The sequence below is a fragment of the Pelophylax lessonae genome (genome assembly GCF_965119305.1).
Source record: "Pelophylax lessonae genome assembly, chromosome: 12".
Taxonomy (NCBI): domain Eukaryota; kingdom Metazoa; phylum Chordata; class Amphibia; order Anura; family Ranidae; genus Pelophylax; species Pelophylax lessonae.
In genome coordinates, this window is record NC_138779.1 from 84,218,565 (window position 1) to 84,241,048 (window position 22,484).

Here is a 22,484-nt window from a genome sequence, read left to right on the forward strand (position 1 = left end):
CCGGGAAGAATAGCCTGCAGTAGATTGATCTGAAAGTGAGGCTTTGAATCACTCGTGGAGTGCAGCGGGGAAGGGATGATGAAGATGGCTGTGCAGAGGACGGTCTATGTGGACAGCTTTACCTCAGATGCCTGCATACTTAGATGTGCCTGTTTTAATCATCAACCATGTGAGTTGCTAAATATTGAACCTTCATTAAATGTAATCATATTGCTACACTTTAGAGGCTCCTCTCTTCTTTTTTATACATGACGCTACTTGTATATCAAGACATCGCGTGTATATCAAGTCAAAATTTATTTAAAAAATGTTCTTGTCTTGCAAAGCGCTCTCAAACCAAGTTACTCTCAAACCAAGGTTTTACTGTAAAGGGAAATATGGAAATAGTTAGATTCATGCTAGTTTCTTGCTACGAAAGCTGAATGCATTTAGCTCTGCTGGACATCACTACTTCATAAACTGCTCAAAGCTTTATGCACTTTTCCCCCTTCCCTAACTTCCAGTTCTAAAATTTTATTTTATTTGTTTTGTTCATATTTTTTCCTATCCCACCTATCTTTGTATAGTAACACACCAAGTCTGTATGTTTCTATTATGAGTTTAAAAATGTTTTTAAAAATGAAGAAGACAATAGAATCAGTAACTTCTCCAAGTAAAATTACCACGTATACTCGATAAACAAGAAGTGGTCCATCGTGCATCCCAACAGTGATAAGGAAGTTTTGTACTTCGTTAGAGCTGAAAAAAGGCATTTTGTTCTTTTTTACATCTGATAATGACAACGACTCCTCTGTGACGCTTGTTTTCTGAGACTTTGGTGCTGGTTCCTCTTGTGTGAGCACAATTGTGAACTGTGTGATGGTCCAGCAAAAGAGACACAGGCCTACAATGGCTACAGTTGGATGAGCGTTCACACTTCTTTCTCTTATTAGCTGTAAAATATCCAGTATATCAGCCCCTAACCCAAGGTAGATCAGGAGAAGCTGAGAAAGCTGTTCTCTGTTCAGGCCACCTTTTGGCATCAACCAGCGTCCCAGTATCAGGACTACGATCAGTACCTGCTCCAAAACTTGGAGAAGAACGGATTTCTCCTGGAACTTCTCGGAAAGATTAGAACATTAAGGCAAATTAGAATGAACATAATATTAAGAAACATATATAAACAGTTTTTTTTTTTTAAAGAAGTGAGGAAGTGGTTGCACAGGAACACCCAAGGCCCGATGCACACTGGGTAGTTAGCCTGGGTGCATGGAACTCTGGTGGAGAACACAGGTGTCCCATCCAGCATGCTGCCAGCAGTCTGTCAAACTCTATGACATAGAGTTTGACAAACGGTGTGGCTGGATAGGGCTGGAAGGTGTAACTAGTGGTATGAATGTTTAGGGCTGTATGCATTTAGGGACAAATATTACAACAATATGCACCTGAGCTAATATTGCATGGAAAACAACTTTACCTCTACGATTCCTTGCAGCTGCTAGTGGGTGTATTCCCTCTTACAGCACTTGCAAATATGATTGGAAATAAATAGCAGAGCTAATATGTAAGGTGCTCCAAAATATAAAGTGCAATTGTTCTACACAAATACACAATTTTATTCAACTAGCTAATATTAAAGTGTTCCAAAATAGTTAAAGTGCAACTGTGCTAAATAAAGTGCTCCAATAAAATCCACTATTTATGCAACTAATTAATACACATACACGTGTATGGATTACTGACCCTTCTTCTCATCCATATATACAGTATCAGTACATCCACAAATGTAATTATAAAGACCTAAAATGATAAACACCAAGTGCATAGATAATTATTGTGTAGTCCATAGTACCCATGCTGATAAAGTATCTATTAAATGCAATTGTCATGAATCTAAAGTGCAAAAACAGCTTCTTGTGCTTTCATGTTTATGGCCCCCTTTAGGATGTATCACTCACCAGATCTCATTGACCACTAGAAATAAGGAGGTCTTTGAGCACTGTTGCATGTGGAAATTTCTCTCGAAAAAAATTGTCTTTAGATTCTTCCAAATTCTCAGGAAACTTGATGACCTTTTTAAATACAGAAAGGCCAGTGGGGAACTGCAAACATGAATCCAACTATTTTCCACCTCAATCCACCATAACCACATGTAAAAACACAGACTCAGAAGAGATCCATTGCATAAAACGCTTTATCAAAATTAGAATCCGACAAATAAAATTGCTTACTCCAAGTGACGTCAAGCTCCAAGGTGTTTTGGAACACATTTGTATTAACTAGTTGCATAAAAGAGTGAATTTCTTTGGTACACATTATTGTAGCACAATTGCACTTTATTTTGAAGGACTTCAGTTATTAGTTCAGAGGCAAATGCCTGGCATGCAGAATTCTTTCATAACGGGCATTCATCCCTGAGGGCATACTGCCCGAAAAATTCATTCTGTTAGGTGCACCATTCAGCTGCAGCAGCTGTCAGCCCACAATGGAGTGTGACAGGTTTCCAGCAGCAGGGTGGATGGGACACCTGTGACTTCCGCCCTCACCGATGAAGCCCCATGCACCAGGACTAAACGCTCTAGTGTATGTAAACCCTAACAATGAACTTCTACTATATGCTGCCTTCTGGTCTTTATAATATACCATTGGAAGCATTTATTTGTATCTGTTTGATAAGCGCAAAGGAAAAAACTGTTAAAGTGATTGTAAGCCTTTTTTTCCCCTTTACAATAATAAACATGCCTGTCTATAGAGAACAGACAGCATGGCTCAGTCCCTCCCCCGCTCCCACTCCCTTGTCACAGAATTTGAATGACAGCAGTGAGAGCCAATGGCTCCCCCTGCTGTCAAACTGCCCTGTGAGGAGGGAGAGAACAGAGGGAGCTGCTGCTCTGGGGCACAGTGCTGGATCAGGATCAGGCTCTGGTAAGTATAAGGAGGCTGGGGGGATCTTGTGGCACAGAAGGTTTTTTACCTTAATGCAAAGAATGCATTAGGGTAAAAAAGAAAAAATGTTTTTCATTTTGGATAAATTAACCACTTTACAACCGGAGGATTTTGCTGTCTTCCGTCCAGGCCACTTTTTGCGATTCGGCGCTGTGCGACTTCAACTGACAATTGCGCGGTCGTGCGACGCCGTACCCAAACGAAATTTACGTCCTTTTTTTCCCACAAACAGAGCTTTCTTTTGGTGGTATTTGATCACCTGTGCGATTTTTACTTTTTGCGCTATAAACAAAAAAAGAGCGTTTATTTTGAAAAAATAACAATATTTTTCACATTTTTTTATATGAAATTCCCCCCAAAAAAGATGTAAAAACCAATTTTTTTAAAAGTTTTTGGCCAATTTGTTTTATGCTACATATGTTTGGTAAAAAAAATCGCAATAAGCGTATTTTGATTGGTTTGCGCAAAAGTTATTGCGTTTACTAACAAAGGGAAAGATTTCTGTAATTTTTGGTGTTTTTTTTTTAACGCGTAATGGCGGCGATCTGCGATTTTTTTTGCGGGACTGCGACATTGCGGCGGACAGACCGGACCCCTGACTGACATTTTTGACACTTTTGGGGGTACCAGTGACATTACTGCAGTAATCAGTGCTATATATATGCACTGTTACTGTAAAAATGACACTGGCAGGGAAGGGGTTAATTTTATTGGAGAGGGAGGGGTTAATGTATGCCTGGTGCTTACTGACGTGTAGGGGGGGAGGTGACTATGTGATTCATGGACAGATCGGATGTCCAGCTATGCTGAACAGTCCGATCTGTCACTCCCTGTCACTATGGAGATCCGCCCGCTGTGTTTACACACAGCGGGCGGATCTCCAGACTCGATCCCCGACGATCGGGTAAGAGCAGCGGCGATCGCCGCTGCTCCTCCCCTGGCCCGACTCCCGCTGTGAATGAAAACAGCGGGAGCGAGCCTCCGGCGGCGCGCAAGCGCCGCCCAGAAGGGGTGGAGTCCAGTCACGTTAATACTACGTGACTGGACGGGAACGAGCCACTCTGCCGCAGTAGTATTACTGTGAGCGGTAGTAGAGTGGTTAAAGGAGGGTATATGATTGACACCTTTGTCCCATTGGGGAGATTCACCTTCACTTTTAATCCCATAGCCAAACAGGAAGTGAGAGAAAATCCCTGCAAATTATGGAGAATCACTTCAATACCTGGCCCTTGCACCCCCTTCCTGCCCAGTGCAGTTTTCAGTGCTGTTGAACTTTGAATGACAATTGCGCGGTTATCGAACACTGTACCCATATGACATTTTTATCATTTTTTTTTATCAGGTGCATCTCATAAAATTAGAATATCATCAAAAAGTTAATTTATTTCAGTAATTCAATTCAATAAAATGAAACACATATATTTTATATAGCTGCGTTGCACACAGAGTGATATTTTTTAAGCATTTCTTTCTTTTAATTTTAAAGGTTATGGCTTACAGCTAGTGAAAAAACAAAATTCAGTACTCAGAAAATTAGAATATTACATAGGACCAATTTAAAAAAAGGATTTTTAATACAGAAATTTGGGCTTACTAAAAAGTATGTCCATGTACAGTATAGTATGCACTCAATAGTTGGTCGGGGCTCCTTTTGTATGAATTACTGCATCAATGCGGAGTGGCATGGAGGCAATCAGCTTGTGGCACTGCTGAGATGTAATGGAAGCCCAGGTTGCTTTGATAATGGCTTTCAGCTCATCTGCATTGTTGGTCTGGTATCTTCCTCTTGACAATACCCCACAGATTCTTTATGGGTTTTAGGTCAGGCAAGTTTGCTGGCCAGTCAAGCACAGTGATCCCGTGATCATTAACCCCTTCCGTACCGCGTCATGTCAAATGACGTCGGCACAAATCCTTTCTCGATCCGGGAGGACGTCATATGACGGCGCCCGGATCTCCCCGCTACTGCGCGCCCCCGGCGGCGCGCAGCGCGGCGATCGGGGGTGAGGCTCGTCCCTCGGACTGAGCCCAACCCCGATCAAGGTAAACAGCCAATGAAATTGGCTGTTTACCACGTGATCGGCTGTGTCAATCACAGCCGATCACATGAGCGGCTCCAGCGCGAGCCGCTCGTTCCTTCCTTAATGCGCGCCCCCGGGGGCGCGCAGCGCGGCGATCGGGGACGAGGCTCGTCCCTCGGACAGAGTCGATCCCCGATCTAGGTAAAGAGCCAATGAAATTGGCTCTTTACCACGTGACCGGCTGTGTCCAATCACAGCCGGTCACAAATGTCATCAGAGAACACGGTAACTAGCTGTCACCGTGTTCTCCTCCTCACACACTGATCCTGTGTGAGGAGGAGATTGTGGTAACAGCTAGTTACCAAGTACAGTGCACCCCAATCACACTGATTGCCCCCCCCCCCAATAAAGAGCACCTGTCACTAGCCCATCAAAGTACCCGAGTACCTGTCACCAGCCCATCAGGTACTCTGATGACAGGTTCTCGGGTACTCTGATGGGCTGATGACAGGTACTTGGGTACTCTGATGACAGGTACTCTGATAGGCTGGTGACAGGTACTCGGGTACTCTGATGATGGGTACTCGGGTACTCTGATGACAGGTACTCGGGTACTCTGATGATGGGTACTCGGGTACTCTGATGACAGGTACTCGGGTACTCTGATGACAGGTACTCGGGTACGCTGATGACGGGTACTCTAAAGACAAGTACTCGGGTACTCTGATGACAGGTACTCGGGTACTCTGATGACAGGTACTCGGGTACGCTGATGACGGGTACTCGGATACTCTGATGATGGGTACTCGGGTACTCTGATGACAGGTACTCTGGTACTTTGAGTACCCGTCATCGGAGTACCCGAGTACCTGTCACCTACCCATCAGAGTACCCAAGTACCTGTCACCTACCCAACAGAGTACCCGAGTACCTTCCACCTGCTCATCAGAGTACCTGACACCTGAAGTACCCGAGTACTTGCCACCTGCTCATCATTACCCATCACTACTCATCAGTACTCATCAGTACCCATCAGTACCTATCACCTATTAGTATCAGTACTGATCATCAGTACCCATCATCAGTACAGTATCAGTATCACCTATCAGTATCAGTACTACTCATCAGTACCTATCACCTGCCTGTCACCTGCCCATAAGAGTACCCGAGTACCTGTCACCTGCCTATCGGAGTACTCGAGTACCTGCCACTTGCTCATCAGTACCAGAGTACCTGTCACCTGCCCAGCAAAGTACCCGAGTACCTGTCACCCTTCATACAGCCACCATGTCCAAGTCCAAAAAGGTTTATATACGTCATCCGTTTAAACCTAAATACCGGTGTTATGGCAGCAGATAGCTGCCATAACCCTGGTATTATTTTAAACGGTGGACGGTTGGCTTTCCGATAAGGGTGGTCCCAGCGGCGGATTCGCCGCGGGATGACCCTTCCGGGGTGGCGAAAGAGGTGCCCCCCCCCTCCCGCTGCATTCTGGTCCTTTTCCCCGTTTACCGGACCCGCCGGCAGCGGGGAAAACGATCCGGTCCCAGATCCTCACAGACAGGATGTCGAGTGAGGGCAAGCTTGCCCTCACTTGACTCTATGGTCTTGGAGGACCGGAGCTACGGCAAACGTCATTGCCTAGCAACCAGTTTAAAGGTCCCTTTTTTTTTTTTCATTTTATTTAATTTTTTTTTAATTTTTATTTTTTTATTTTTTCTATCTTTTAGTGTACTTGTGAGATCTGAGGACTTTTTGACCCCAGATCTCACAAAAAAGAGGTCCTGTCGTGCCTATTTCTATTACAAGTAATGTTTACATTTCTTGTAATAGAAATAAAAATGATCAATTTTTTTTTTTTTAAAAAAACAGTGTAAAAATAAAAAATAATAAATAAAATAAATAGTAAAAAAAAAAAAAAAAAAAAAATTAAAGCGCCCTGTCCCCGCGAGCTCGCGCGCAGAAGCGAACGCATACGGAAACCCCGCCCACATATGTAAACAGTGTTCAAACTACACATGTGAGGTATCTTCGCGATCGTTAGAGCAAGAGCAATGATTTGAGCCCTAGACCTCCTCTGTAACTCTAAGATAGCAACCTGTAGAAATTTTTAAAATGTCGCCTATGGGGATTTTTAAGTACCAAAGTTTGTCACCATTCTGTGAGCGTGCGCAATTTTGAAGCATGACATGTTGGGTATCTATTTACTCGGCGTAACATTATCTTTCACATTAGGGAAAACAATTGGGCTAACTTTACTGTTTTCTTATTTTTTAATTAAAAAAAGTGATTTTTTTCCCAAAAAAATGCGTTTGGAAGACCGCTGCGCAAATACGGTGTGATAAAAAATATTGCAATAATCTCCATTTTATTCTCTAGGGTCTCTGCTAAAAAAAAATATATAATGTTTTGGGGTTCTAAGTAGTTTTCTAGCAAAAACAACTGATTTTAGCTTGTAAACACCAAATGTCAAAAATAGGCCTAGGCAAGTGGCTAGGATGCATGATGATGCTCCTTGGAAGTTTAGGCCCCTCTATATGGCTAGGCTGTGAAAAAGTCTCACACATGTGGTATTGCCATACTCAGGAGGAGTGGCAGAATGTATTTTGGGGTGTCATTTTTGCTATGTACATGCTATGTGTTAGGAATATTCTATAAATTTACAACTTTGTGTAAAAAAAATTTTTTTTCATTTTTTTCCCACATTTTCCAAAAACTTGTGGAAAAAAATGACATGTTCAAAGGACCCATAATGCCTCATAGAATATACGTTGGAGTGTTTGCTTTCCAAAATGGGGTCATTTTGTGGACTTTTCCATTGTATTGGTGCTCTAGGGCCTTGAAAAGTGTGATAGGTAGTAAGAAAGTTTTATGTGTATTTATGCTCCTAAAACGCCTTATGGTGCTACTTGGACGTGGAGTCTCTTTTTGTGGCCAGGCTGTGTAAAAGTCTCACACATGTGGTATCACCATACTCAGAAGGAGTAGCAGAATGAATTTTGGGGTGTCATTTTTGCTGTGTACATGCTATGTGTTAGAAATAGCTTATAAATTGACAACGTTTTGGGAAAAAAAAAGAAAAAAAAATGTTTTCTTCATTTTCCCAAGAATTGTGGGAAAAAATTATAACTTCAAAAAACTCACCATGCCTCTTACTAAATACCTTGGACTGTCTACTTTACAAAAAGGGGTCATTTGGGGGGTATTTGTACTGTCCTGACATTTCAGGGCCTCAAGAAAGGAGATAGGCCATCAGTACATCTGGTGTGATAAATTTTCAGTAATTGGTACCATAGCTTCTAGACTCAATAACTTTCACACAGACTAAATAATATACACTAATTTGGGTTAATTTTACCAGAGATATGTAGCAGTATAAATTTTGGCCCAAATGTATGAAGAAAAATTAATTTTTTGCAAAATTTTATAATAGAAACTAAAAAAAAGTGTTTTTTTTGCAAAATTTTTGCTCTTTTTTTGCTTATATCACGAAAAAAAAAACCCCAGTTGTGATCAAATACCACCAAAAGAAAGCTCTATTTGTGTGAAAAAAATGATAAAAATTTTGTTTGGTTACAGTGTAGCATGACTGAGCAATTGTCATTCAAAGTGTGAGAGTGCTGAAAGCTGAAAATTGGTCTGGGCAGGAAGGGGGTCTAACTGCTCTGTATGGAAGCGGTTAAACCAGGTTATTAGTACTTTTGGCAGTATGGGCAGGTGCCAAGTCCGGCTGGAATATGAAATCAGCATCTCCATTGAGCTGGTCAGCAGAGGGAAGCATGAAGAGGGTTGCGCTGACTTTGGACTTGATAAGACACAGTGGACCAACACCAGCAGATGACATGGCTCCCCATTACTGAAATTAACTTTTTGATGATATTCTAATTTTATGAGATGCACCTGTGTGTGTGTGTGTGTGTGTATATATATTTATATATATATATATATATATATATATATATATACATATATATATATATATATACAGTATATATATATATATATTGATGAAAATCGATCAATACTGATGGCCTATCTCGTTTCTTGAGGCCCGAAAATGGCAGGACAGTACAAATATTACCCAAATTACCCCTTTTTGGAAAGTATTCAAGAAATATTTTTTTTTATTTTTTTACATACTGTTGCCAGTGTAGTAGCGTGTCCTAATATAATCTGGTGTTGCAGTGATCACCTTTTTTTTTTTTAATGATTTTTTTTGCTTTACATAATGTAACCAGAGCAATACCATGTTACCATAGTAGCACTGTACTACCCTGGGGAGGTGATCAGGATTTTATTTATTTTTTTACAATAGTGAACTTCACTGTTATACGCAACCATTTTTTTCCGAATTAAATCTATTCATTCAGTGTTTTCTATTGTGATTAGCTGTGATTGGCCACAGCTAATCACATGGTACAGATGGGATGTGATTGGCCCTGTTTGTACCATGTGATCCCTTTTACCAACCACAAAAATCAACATAATAGTGCACAATGTATAAATGGAAGCCATACATTGTGTACAACTGACAGATTGCACCGCAGTGCTGCCCGTTCTGTGGAGGACGTCACATGATGTCTACCCTCAATGGCAAATGTCTTGCCCGGCCATCATTTTACTATAGGTCGGGTGGGAAGGTGTTAGACCCTCCTAGTTGTTATGCTCGACTACAAAATAGTTATTATGTATGTTTTGGAGATCTGAGAGTGGGTAGTGTTTGATTAATGTAGCAAAATAGACTGGGCAAGGCTGGCAACACTTAGGCCACAAAAATGCTGTGTGTTACCAGTTCACCACAGGACCTAGGAGCTGAGTGCATTTTGCCAGGTCAATGGGTTGTTTTTCTGTACTTTCAGGGTTCATTTTTCCCCATGTCTGCATCTTTCTTGAAACTGAGTTTAGATCTTTTTAAAGTGAGTCTTAGTTAGAAAAGTGCAGGCACTGAAATTACTGGCCTGTTTTGGAAAATGTTAGATGCCTGGCTTTGTCTGATTTCAGTATTGTTGAGTTACAGGCCCAGAACAAGTATGCTACAAATGAGAGTCAGAAAAGCTCCTTATCTCAATACCTTTTCCAAGATCAGCAGACAGTTTTAGGCTCCATGCACACTATAAGCTAAAAAAATGCCAGAAAAACGCTCATAATAGCATTTTAGCAGCAATTAGGAGCATTCCCAAAAATACAAAAAATACTTTTTTTTTCTGCTTCTAGGAGCTGAAGCTCCAAAAACGCTTCTAGAGTATAATAATGTGCACGGACACATAGGATAACTCTATTTGCTTCTAGAAGCAGAAAAAAAAGCTGCTGCTGGAGCGTTTAGTGTGCATGGAGCCTTATCAGGGAACATACAACTTACAGTATGTTCACTGATTTGTTCACAAAAGTTTGTAGCCACCCAAATTAATTCTGCAATTCATGGAGAGGCCATGCTTCCAAGATAGATAAAGCTCATGGCTGCCATGAGTTTGTTTTAAGCTTTTGGTTTCCCTGATGCATTTTCTACATTGTTGGCCACCCAAGAGAGGGACAGCCTTACTGCATAGGATACATTCTTGGCAGTCAAAAGGTTATGGACATGCCATTATCCGATACATACCTCTCCTTGATTCGCGTCACATGTTGAATTTGTTGTTACGTTCCTCTCCTTTTGTCCCAAATGTATGAGTTTAAGTTCCAGTATAAAGATGGAAGGAATAACAGAACACAAATAGATAAACACCATGGGTGAGAACCTGTAATAGAACAGACTATGAATCAGTATCAGAATCTTTAGCATCCAAGATTTCAGGTCAGATGTCTGGGACCTCCCGCTTCACTATGGTTCCATCCGTCATCCATTATGTCTCTACTGTGTCTCTGCAGGGCTGTAGTGACATAGCAGCCAGCAATCAGAACCACAGAAAACACAGGTAAGTATTTTTACTCTTTTACAGGATGGCTAGTTTTAATTCTTTAATCAACACTTTAATTGTTTTTAGATATGTTTATTGTGTATGAGAGCCCCTACAATAAAAATATTAATATAACACAAAATGTTTTACTAAATAAAAAAGCCATTGTAAATACCTTTCTTTGCAATTTTTTCCAAGCAGTCATGATTTGTATTCAAAGTTACACCCTGAGCTCTGGATGTTAGGGGTGAAGAATCCTTGAAACGATCGGCAGCTTCTGCTGATGTCACATAACTCAGGTACTGTCATTCAATCAGTGAAGGACTGGGCTGGAGGAGAGTGTCAACAGGAGTCTGATGGGAGTACAGGCACGATCTCCCCAGCCGCTGGAGGTCTCATAGGGGGGATGTGTTAAGAGGAGTCTGAGGGGGTACAAGCACACCAAAACCAGCCACTGTCACTTGAACTGTGCAGGGCTAAAAGGGGGGACATGTTAATAGAAGTCTGATGGTGGTACAGGCACAATCACTATAGCTATGGTAATTTAAAATGTGCAGGGCCCGGGAGGGGGGGGGGGGGCATGTCAGCAACAGTCTGACAATGGGGATACAGGAACGCTGTGCATAGGCAGGGTATCCTATAGCTCCTAAGTAGAAGGCACAGACTTTTTGCACATTTTTTTTACTGCTTGTTTTTCCACATTTGTGCATGCGTCAAAATTGATGCTTGCTTCCACATTTGGGGTGCCTTTAACAATTAATGGCACCAAAACTGTGACTAGTTCTTTTTAAAGTGTACTGTGTAAAGGTCACCATACTCTATACAATCTGATTGTACAATCTATGTATGATCTCCTATAGATTTACCAAAACCATATAATAAGAGGACATACCTATCTATTCAATTATTCTGCATCCAATCAGGCAGGCCCTTGCACTGCATAGTTGCTGGTAAGATAATACACAATCAGATTGTATATTGTATGGTGAGCTTTACAGTCTTCCAGGAACACACTTCTCCTGTTATCAACTACAGCTCTGCTCAACATAGGCTGTTATGTGATCGCTCAGTTCCGTCTTCTACTCCAGTGTGCACACTCTGCCGAATGAACGATCCATGCAAAGAAGAAGGTAAGGTACAAAACAATTAATCAGCGGAGGAGGGCACTGGCTGTGTATTGAGGGAGAACTGTGCTCAATGACAATGACTGGAGAAGCATGTAACTGCAGAGGTGGGCAGGAGCAATATTCTGGAGGTTGGAGGGGGGGGGGGGTACAGGGTGTGTATTTTAATGGGGTCAGCTGCCGAAGTGCTTCCTCACACTACTAACAGTTTTCCCGTCCTGCAGGATGTATACCGAGAAGTCATGAATACGTTTTCCATAAAAGAAATTGGATGCTGAGGAGGAGCCTGCTCTAGAATATAAGGAAAACTTTTTTTTATTTTCTGCAAAGGTACATTAATGATAAGGGAAGCTGCAATTTAGGAAAAAAAAGCTGAACTGAGACTTAAAATTATAGGAAACATGCACTTTGAAAGAAACTAGCCTGATTTAAAGCTGAACCTCAGGTATAATTTTTATTGCATATTTATATTAGCTCAGTTAGAACCAATGTAAGTATGCATATCCGCTACTGGAGGGAACTATAGAGATTGACAATCACTGTAGTAGTCAGTGCTATTATAGTGATCGCAGCAATCATCCAGGTCCTGTGCTGAGTGGCTGCCCCACTGCATACTGACCACAGGGGGTTGCTCGCCTTGAACTCCCACCATTTATTTTTTTCAATTAATGCAAGGTGTTCTTTGACTGGACGAAATGTTAAGGAGGGCTGGTGCCATCATAATATCCACCTCATTCAGTCAGAGAACACTTTGCATTTATTGAAAAAAATACTCTGCATTTTGTAAATGATGGCAGTGTTAGGTGAGCATCCCCCTGTGGTCAGTGTGGAGTGGGGCAGCCACTATGTAAAGAATCCAGAAGATCGCAGTGATCACTGTAGAGGTTTTGACGACTACAGCGATTGTTTGCTTCCACAGCATCCTTTAGGTATGAAAGGTATGAAATATGCATACTTACATTGGCCCAAGTTGGTGCATACCTGGAGTTCAGGTTTAAAGAGACACTGTACTCAAGAAAGACTTTCCAGGTTGTTCACATACATTTCTTCTAATTCTGACACTTTTGGAAGTGTAAGAGGTTTTTCCATACTGGCCCTGTCAACACTAAGGTGACTGGCTGATGCCTGTAAAACTTTCTGACAGCATTTAATTCCAATGCTCTGCATAGCCAGAGAACGCTCGGCCTGTTCCCAGCCACCAGTCACAGAGTGTTGGAAGCTTCCAAGGCAGCAGTTGGATACCTTGGTGGGCTAGGAGAAGGGTGAAAGAGAGTAGTGAGGCTGCCCAGAAATCTCAGAGGTTTAGGAAAACTACATACTTGGGGGGACCAATATACACGTTAGGGGCCCGTGCATCCCCAGGGGCCTGGCCGCTGAGCAGGACTGGGAAGAGCATGGCTTCCCTGTCTTTCTCTTTGTATTCAATCACAACAGAAGATTTGGCATCTGCTGCTCTGTTATTTTGCTCACATCAGGCTCTTCACCCGTGGCTGCTTCCTGCATGCGCACTCCTCATATGAGTGCTGCTTGTACTGCATTATGGACTGTGATTGGCTGCAGCTTCTCTGAGTTTCAGGGACATTTGTCAGCTTTGTGTAAACAAGCTGGGACTAGGAAGACCTCCTTTGAAAGTAGGGGTTGTGTGTATAGGTAAGGGGAGGGGCTGTGTGTGTGTGTATCTGGGTGTGGTGTGGGTGTGGTGTGTGTGGGTGTGGTGTTTGTGTGTGTGTGGGGCAGGGGTGGGTGGTGTGGTGTGTGTGTGTCTGTATGGTGTTTGTGTGATGTGTCTGTGTGTGGAATGTGTGTGTTGTGTGTTTTTACAGGTATGGGGGGTCTGAGTGTATACAGGTGTGAGGGGGGCTGTGTGCATACAGGTGTGAGGGAGGACTTAATTTGTACAGATGTGAGAGTGCGTATGTGTGAGGGGACTGTGTGTCTACAAGTGTAAAGGCCCGTACACACGTACCGATCGTCGGCAGACAAGCGTCGGCCGACGAACGATCTGCCGATTGTATGCTTGTTAGTATGATGCCTCCGACAGCCGTCAGCGCACATTCTGCCGACAAGAATCTGTCATGCAAGCATTAAAATTTTTGTATGCCGACACCAGAACGGCCGATTGTTCGCCAGTCAGTACAGAATTCGGCCGACACACAGCTACAAATCCCAACACGCATGATCAAACCAAATGAGGTCCCGGAAGAATTTTCTCTAGTAAACTCAACATTTTATCCAGAAAGAACTTTCGGCTCGCGGCAGTCCAAAAAATATGTGAAATGCGGAGCACATGCTCATCTTGATAAATGTGAGAAGAAGGAAGATGCTGCTCATAATGCCATACTTTTCTAATAAAAAGGCATGTGTTCTGTTATGATGAAGATAATGTTTCTCTATTCTATCTGTTCTATCAAATTTTATAATTAAATAATTTTAACTCTTCACCATTATTTTTGTATTTTCACACCAAAGATCTAACTATTGATATGACCCTTTATTCTTTTATGAATTAATGTATAAAACATATTTTTCAGGTTATGCACAATATTAAATATGTTAACAAATTCAGATAGGCCATTTTTTTTTCCAATTTTCTTTATTTTTGGATCTCAGAAACAAACAAAAGTAAATATTAATACTCTCCGTATTTAAAAAATAAACATAAAAAAGGTCAATTTGGACTAAATTAAAATAGAAAATGACAAACAGGGGTAAAATAAATAATAGGGGGTTACAAAAATCATAATTGCTGATAACTATAATCAGGCTGCCATGAGGGCAGGTTTGGATCCTGCTGGCCATATTGCCACTGGCAATGTGGCATTTGGCAAGGTGGTGGGTGTTGTGGAGGTGGAGGTGGAGGGCATGGGTGCTCCTCGCATGCGTGGCTGTGCTCAGTAAGGACGCCGTTTTCCGCCTTTTGCAGCACATCAAGGATAATTTTTCGGGCATACTGACACTGCCTGAGGTCCACCTGCTCTAAAATTTTGCCCGCCATATTCCCGAAGGACTCATTTGCCTCTGGTTTCCTACGTAGGGCTATGGTGGCCTCATGTATGAATTCGTCGGTGATATCATCGACGTGCTTCCTATTTTGCCTCCGTTTGGCAGGAGGAGGTGGTGCTGGAAATAGTTCCAAGGGCTCCGCAGGCTCCCCAGGCTCCTGGCTGCAACCTGGCTCCTCTTCAGTGACACTTCCCTGTTGATGAAATGAACAATTGATTAGAATGTCATAGTGTATATAAAAATGCATGTTTGTTATATTATTGTGAACAAATAGCAGACTTTACATACAGTGGCGTATCTAGGGTCTCCAGTGCCCTTGTTGAGGAGCTGTATTTGGCAACAACCCCCCCCCCCCCAAGATCAATGTAAAAATGTAACCCCCCCCCCCCAAAAAAAAAATCTAAAAGGGCATTAAATGTTTCTCATTTGTCCCTTGTTTGCCCAGTGTAGAGCTCTCTAGTGGGCAATCATTGTCTCAGGTGTGAAAAACAAGAAAGAGAGGGGTGAGAGATAGAGAGAGGGAGAGAAAGAGGGGGTGTGAGAGAGAGAGGAGGGGGGTTGCAGAGAGAGAGGGGCCTGAACTTGCAGAGGGCTTGATGTAGGGCATTGAGGGTGAAGCGTTGCAGGAAAACAGGAATAAGGAAGCCACCTGCCTTGCTGACCCGGAGTGAGAGACCAGAGACATGGAAGCAAGGATGGATGGATCATTTGCAGGAGCTGTTAGTTTGTTAGTTTTCTTTTAAAAAAGGTTGAGCCAGAGGAGTGCTGAGGCTCCAGCAGTGTTTGTTAGGACCAGAGGTGTGCTGGGGATGCAGCAGTGTTTGTAAGACCGGAGGTGTGCTGGGGATGCAGTGAGAGGCAGTCTCAGTCTCCTGGTCTTTTGGCTCAGCTGCTCTCAATGTTTTACACCTGCATGAAGCAGCTCTCAATGTTTTACACCTGCATGAATCCGCCTGCAAACTGGGGGTTCTGGGGTGTGCAGGCTGAGTGGATTGTTAAAAAAATCACTAAAACAATGCCAATGTTTTTGCGACCCACCCCCCTTGGCCTGCGCCCCTGGCGGTTGCCTGTCATGCCAACCCCTTGCTATGCCAGTTTACATAAAGGGTCAATTATGGTTTAGCTTATAATTTTGTTACATGATTACATTTTTAGCAGACAATATATAGTGAAATGCCATACCTGAGTCAAATTGCCCTCTAGGATATCTTCATCCTGGCTGGGATCAACCGACACTGAGCCCTCTGCCGAAGTCGAAGGCAGTGTGGAAATGGATGGCCTCGATTCCAATGTGTCTGCCAGGAACCTGAGGTTATCAAAATACCACAGCCGTGGTACATGTATATTTTCGGCAGCTGCTCCTGACCTTGTGGCATCCTCAATTTTTTTAACCTCCCGCCTGTAGGCACTGCGAATGCTGTTAATTTTTTTGCGGATATACTCGGCATTTGCCGCAGGACAGGCGGGCTTGTAGAAGGCCACTAAATGTTCAATGGCCTGTTTTTTTAGGTGCTTGTTTTTGTATTCAGCCGACTTTACTTTCCACAAACAGGGCAGTTGCCTGAATTCATCAATGAAGTTGATGAGGAACTCATGGCTGGTGAAATTGTCCACCATTTTGCAGGACAGTATATGCCTGCAAGACACAACACAACACAAAACATATTAAAATAGCATGTATTTTGGGACATAATAAAGATATTCCTAATAAAAGCTGTATAGGGCCCAAAACACACACTTTCTAATAAAATAGTCGTACCTTTGTTTGTGGGGAAAAGTCGTGATTCGCCGTTCGATCGTGCTCCAACCATCGATATGTCCGCTAGCGAATCGTCGGCCGAAAGATCTGGCGTCCTTTAAATACAGCGCATGCGTCAACTCCTCCTCCAGTGGCGGGCTTGTGCAGGGGTGTGTATGTGCCGAAGATCAGGCCTACATGCGACACTCACACACCTGAGGCAGTGGAATAATCGTTTTTTAATTAAGAACCATGTCTCAACGATCTGAGAGCTCAATTAGTGTGGGCAGAAGTGATTGGGCCACCAGAAAATCAAGGGCTACACCCATGACCAAGGCAGAAATGGTGGAGATGGTCTCCATTTTAGAAAAAATGGATTACGATGGAAAAGTTGGCAAATTACGATAGGCCCAATGCCAGGAAAGATGGCATCATGGATAAGGTGGTGGCCTGTTTGCAAAACAAATTTGGTGTGGAGCGATTGAAAGATCAGATTAGGAAACGATGGTCCGACCTGAAACACCGTGAGCAGGATCAGCTTTCCCAAATCCATAGGATTCTGAAAAAAAGTACGTTTTATTTATTTATTTATTTTTTTTAACATGCAATATGTTTTTTCTAATTTTGTGTATGTTGTATTAACATGTCTAGATTACAATGTCTATGTAAAAAGTTAGATTACTCATTTTAGTTGTCATGTCGTGATTAGATCGATCTATTGTTGATGTTTTAGTATATGACATTAAAAGTCAGGAAGCCATAGTTAAAAATATATGTATTGTGTTGCAACGAACGTTCTTTCCTGCACGAATATTCTCTGCAAACATTCCTATTAATCACAGATTATTATTCAAACCTTTAAATAGGAGAAAAACGAAAACTCCGTGCCAAACAATGGGAAAGGAGGAGGAGAGGTTTGGCAGCTCCATCTGCAGTTGTAAGAGAAGATGAGTACATGGGCCCAGATGGTGGCACAGATTCTACTAAAGGTAATTGGTTCCTATGCACTGTCAAACATTAATGTACCATATTTTTCGTAGATAACCATGTACATGTATTCATATTTGTTACTAAAAGAGCTATCAAACAGGGCACCATGTCCTAACAAATGTACCTCTTGTGACTTTTATGATCTGGCAACTTTTTTGTATTATGTAGATGAAGACATTATGCCTGAGGTTATTCTGGTGGAGCCAACAAGTGACCAGACACCAGAGCAACAAGGTTGGTAGGCACAGATTTTTGTGTAGTGGGATCATAGAAATATGTGTATTTGCAATGATTGTTTAACCTTTTATTCTTGTATTCCCTTACAAATTTACATTGCAGATGTTGCGTCATGCGAGGATGTGGCATCCCCAGCCAGGTCAGAACCAACATCTCCTGGCAACTTGCCAAGCAGCGTGGAAGCCACATCCGAAAATGTGGAGGATCCAGGACCAAGTGTCAGAGAGCCAATTGTGTGCCCACGTAGGTTTTTTCATAATGATTTTTATCAGTGTTATTTTTAGCCTCCAATTGTCAACACTAGTTCCCTATGGGAGCCTCTTTATTTGAATGGAAGTCGCACCGTAAGTCGGATCAGGATGCTCTGACTTGCGGGGCCACTTGCGCTGTGAACATTTTTGAGGGGGAACTACACAGAAAAATTGAATAACCCACCGTGGGTGTCCCCCCCAAGTTTACAACCAGGCCTTTTGTGTGTGGTATTGAGTTTGAGGGTAGGCCCACAACAAAAAGACAGCGTGGGTTACCACCAAAACCCATACCAGACCCTTATCCAAGCATGCAGCTTGTCAGGCCAAGAAAGAGAACGAGCAAGCGGACCAAACACCCCCTGGACCACAGCAGGACACATGCCCTCAACATGGGGGAGTTTTGTTGCTTTGGGCCAGGGGGGCTCTGCACCGCACACCCAAAAGCACCTTGCTCCCATGTAGAGGAGGACAAGGGCCTCATCCCCACAACCCTGTCTGGTGGTTTTGGGGGGTCATGCGGCCAGGGGGTTCCTAGGACTTTGGAAGCAACCTTTAACAAAGGGTGGCCCCCAGATCCCAGACCCCAATCACTATGTGAATGGGTATGGGGTACATAGTACCCCTACACATTAACCACATAAATGGAAGTGTATGTGAATAACGACAGGAGACGTTTATGAAATGTTCTTAAATATCTTCATCCGGTCTTCTCCACTCTGCTCTTTGGATCTTCTCCTCTCCACTCTTCTGCTGTCCAATCTTCTGCTCTTATGTTGTCTGCTCTTTTGCCCTAGGCTCTTCTTCTTCCTCCTGTCCTCCTCCGATGCTGTTGCCGTGCATTCTGCCCGTCTCTGGTCTCTGCAGCTTAATATATATACATTACGACCATGCCCTCACAATGACGTCATCATGCGTTCACACCCCTATATGAATATATAGTAAGCTCAGGAGACCGGCAGAATCATCAGCAACAGGATCAGAGGAGGACAGAAGGAAGAAGAAGAGCCTAGGGCAAAAGAGCATAAGAACAGGGTAGGTATTAACTCGAGAGTAATTTAATATAACCTGGACACCAAATGTTTCTCTATTATGACCTCATGTAGGTGATTCACATTGACTCAGTTGTATATTTTTTTACAGATCATGATTTACCTACTTGCACTTTAGCAAAATTAACACGTGAGGCTTTCCAATGTTGCTCAGACCTCGAGCAAATCAAGGAAACAGCAACGGCATTGCAATCCAAAATGCGCGATTTTGTGGACATGATTGCCAAATTTTAAAAATGTTTTACAACGTTTTTTATGTTTTTATTCGTTCCTTTTATTACAAATGTTTAGTAATATTTTATGATATCTTGATGACACTCAGTTGTTAAGAGTGTACCCACGTTTGGGAAAAACACTTGAAAACACCCTAACCCTAACCATAACCCTGTGAATGTTTCTTAAAAATTTTTTGGCATTCAACAATGTGTGTTCGATTCTTTATTTGACTTTCGTTGGGGGGACCAGGTCTAAAGCTGTGTAAAGAAGCATTAAATGTATGATGGGTGTCCTATTCCCATATTATATGTTAATGAAAGCATTTTGGACACTGCCATATGCGAGTTGCTGGAGGTGTCAATGAAATGTTAAAGATCACAACAGTTTAAACGCATATCACAGTGCGATCTAACATTTCATACAGGATCGGATCATACAAGTGGGAACGACTGTGCGATCCTATCCTGATGCAGCTGAATAAATGCATCATGTGCGACTTTTGTGCGAGTGCAGTGCGAATTGAGACATACACTTTGTATGGCTACATTCGCACTGAACACGCACACAAGTCGCACATGACCCTTTATTTCTGATGTATCAGGATTGGATGGCACAGTGCTTCACACTTGTGTAATACAATCCTGTGGAAAAAGTTAGTGGCGGGTCACCCTTATGCGATGCAGGAAGGATGCAATGTCGCAGACTTCCCGCATCGCATAAGTGTGACTCAACACTCAAGGTACTAGCAGTCCTAGGATTCAATATGGCATTGATATTGCCATTAGCAATCAGTGTAGGGAGATCAGTTTAATCTATAGTGTATTGCTTGTTCATTGCTCTAGTTCACTTTCCATTACCTATATATATAACACTTTGAGATGAACAATGATCAAGTTTCACATAACACTGACATATCCTAACATTGGTGGGCAGTGAGAAGGATGTCATAAATGAACACAACATAACAGGTGTAGGTACGTTGTTAATACCCTAATGTATTATATGAAATATATAGTATGGGCAACTTCTGGACAAGAACCACCAATGTAAGGTGACATTAGATGAACCTTGGGTGTGACCTAGTTCTCAATGTGACAGGGTTTGTGGAAATTTTGTGGGGTGCAGAAGGCCCTTGTATTTACACCACTGGCTCAAAAATAACACATGGCCATCATCACTTTGGATCAGCTGTTGAGAGACTACAGTAAAGAAACACACTGATGAATGTATTAACCCTTCCAAAGTCACACATATATAACACATGATTTACCCCAAAAATTATGTTTGCCATATGTGCCCAAATGATTAGAATCCACAATACAGAATCATAGCAATTTTTGTTTAATGTGTTCAAAAATCATAGATCTATGACATTTATCTTGTTAGGAAATTATTTATGAAGTTTATTGGTTGTGTGACAGTGATTGCTGCCAGGACACAGCTCCTCTCCCCAAAAAATAGTCCAGATATTCCTGGCGGATCTGACGGGCCCTGTGTGATGCCAATCCTGACCGTCCAACTTGCATTGACGTCATGGACTCCACTTGGTCAGGAGGTTGGGCCTCTCCACTTGTACCTGGCATAGCAGGGTCAGTATCCAGTTGCTGCAATACATAATTGTGTACATTCCTGCGTAGGAAGTTGTGCAAAATGCAGCAACACAAGACCACATTATCCACTTTGTACAGTGCCAGGTGTATGGACGTCAGGAATATCCGGAACCGGTTGGCCATTATCCCGAAGGCATTCTCCACAACTCTGCGAGCTCTGGACAACCGGTAGTTGTAAATCCTTTGGTCGGGGGTGAGGTTCCTCTGAGGGTAGGGCTTTATGAGATGCTCCCCAAGCGCAAAAGCATCATCTGCGATAAAAACAAAGCTCATACCCTCAACGGTTTGCTCCCTGGATAGCAGGTTCAGAGTGCCGTTCTGAAGACGACGAGCGAACTCCGTCTGCTCAATAACTCCCCCATCCGAATTGCGGCCATTTTTGCCAATATCCAAAAAAATAAACTCATAGTTTGCATTAACTATGGCTAGCATGACTATACTAAAAAAACCTTTATAATTATAATAAAATGTGCCGGAATTCGGAGGGGGGACAATGCGGACGTGCTTCCCATCAATAGCACCCCCACAATTGGGAAAATTCCACTTCTCCAGAAATTGAGCAGCAATCTCCAGCCATTGCTCTGCGTTTGAAGGGAACTGTGGGGAAAAAAAAAAATTAGTGCTTGAGCACATCACATTATTAATTACACACACAGTTGTCTGTTAAATGCTTATGCAACTTGTTAAAAATATAAACAACAGGAAGGCAAACGTTTTGATTTGGGGATGTAACATCTACATACATTTATTTTCAACCTCCTATTGTTCTTATATTGTAAAGGGCCATACACACTATAAGATTCTCTGAAGACTTTTTCGTGCAGATTTACCTTTTCTATGTAGTGCAAGTGCCTGCCAGATTGCATAGGATTTGAAAGTGTTTGTTTGACCTCATATTATTTGGTTTTGGTAAATCGGAAGGATAAATTGTTCTGACAATCTTATAGTGTGTATGGCCCATTATACTCACCAGCTAGAGCTGAAATTTACAAACTACGGCCCTCCAGCTGTTGCAGAACTACACATCCCATGAGGCCTTGTAATTCTATGACATTCACAGACATGACTAGGCATGATGGAAATTGTAGTTCCTGAACAACTGGAGGGCCATAGTTTGAAGACCTCTGAGCTTGAGCTTTGGTATATGCTGACTTTGAGATTTAGCATGTGGGTGGGGGGATGGGTAAGTAAAACTGGGCATTTATACATCAATAAGGGCTTGTGGTCAGTGAAGGTTTTAACATCATTACATAAACATACACAATCATAGGTGGGAATGGATGGACTGATGTATTTAAGATAAATCATAAACTAGGTAATAAAACATTGGCCAAGGAATAATTGTTTGAGGGAAAGTAATAAAATGACACAAATTCAAAATACTGTTAACAGGCAATGCGTTTAGGGACACATAGGAGAGAATGGT

At 42.3% G+C, this 22,484-nt stretch overlaps 1 protein-coding gene across 1 annotated transcript in view; it reads right to left on the reverse strand.

Moving 5' to 3' along the window:
- Positions 1 to 518: 518 nt before the first annotated feature.
- LOC309568873 (transmembrane protein 26-like) overlaps positions 519 to 22,484 on the reverse strand; it is a gene marked incomplete at both ends in the record, with an annotated part of 46,733 nt that continues 24,767 nt past the window's right edge. The window contains 2 exons of the mRNA XM_082274657.1: positions 519 to 1,097; positions 10,546 to 10,681. Coding sequence (XP_082130783.1) covers positions 519 to 1,097; positions 10,546 to 10,681 — 715 coding nt within the window. The remainder of the gene's footprint in view (positions 1,098 to 10,545; positions 10,682 to 22,484) is intronic.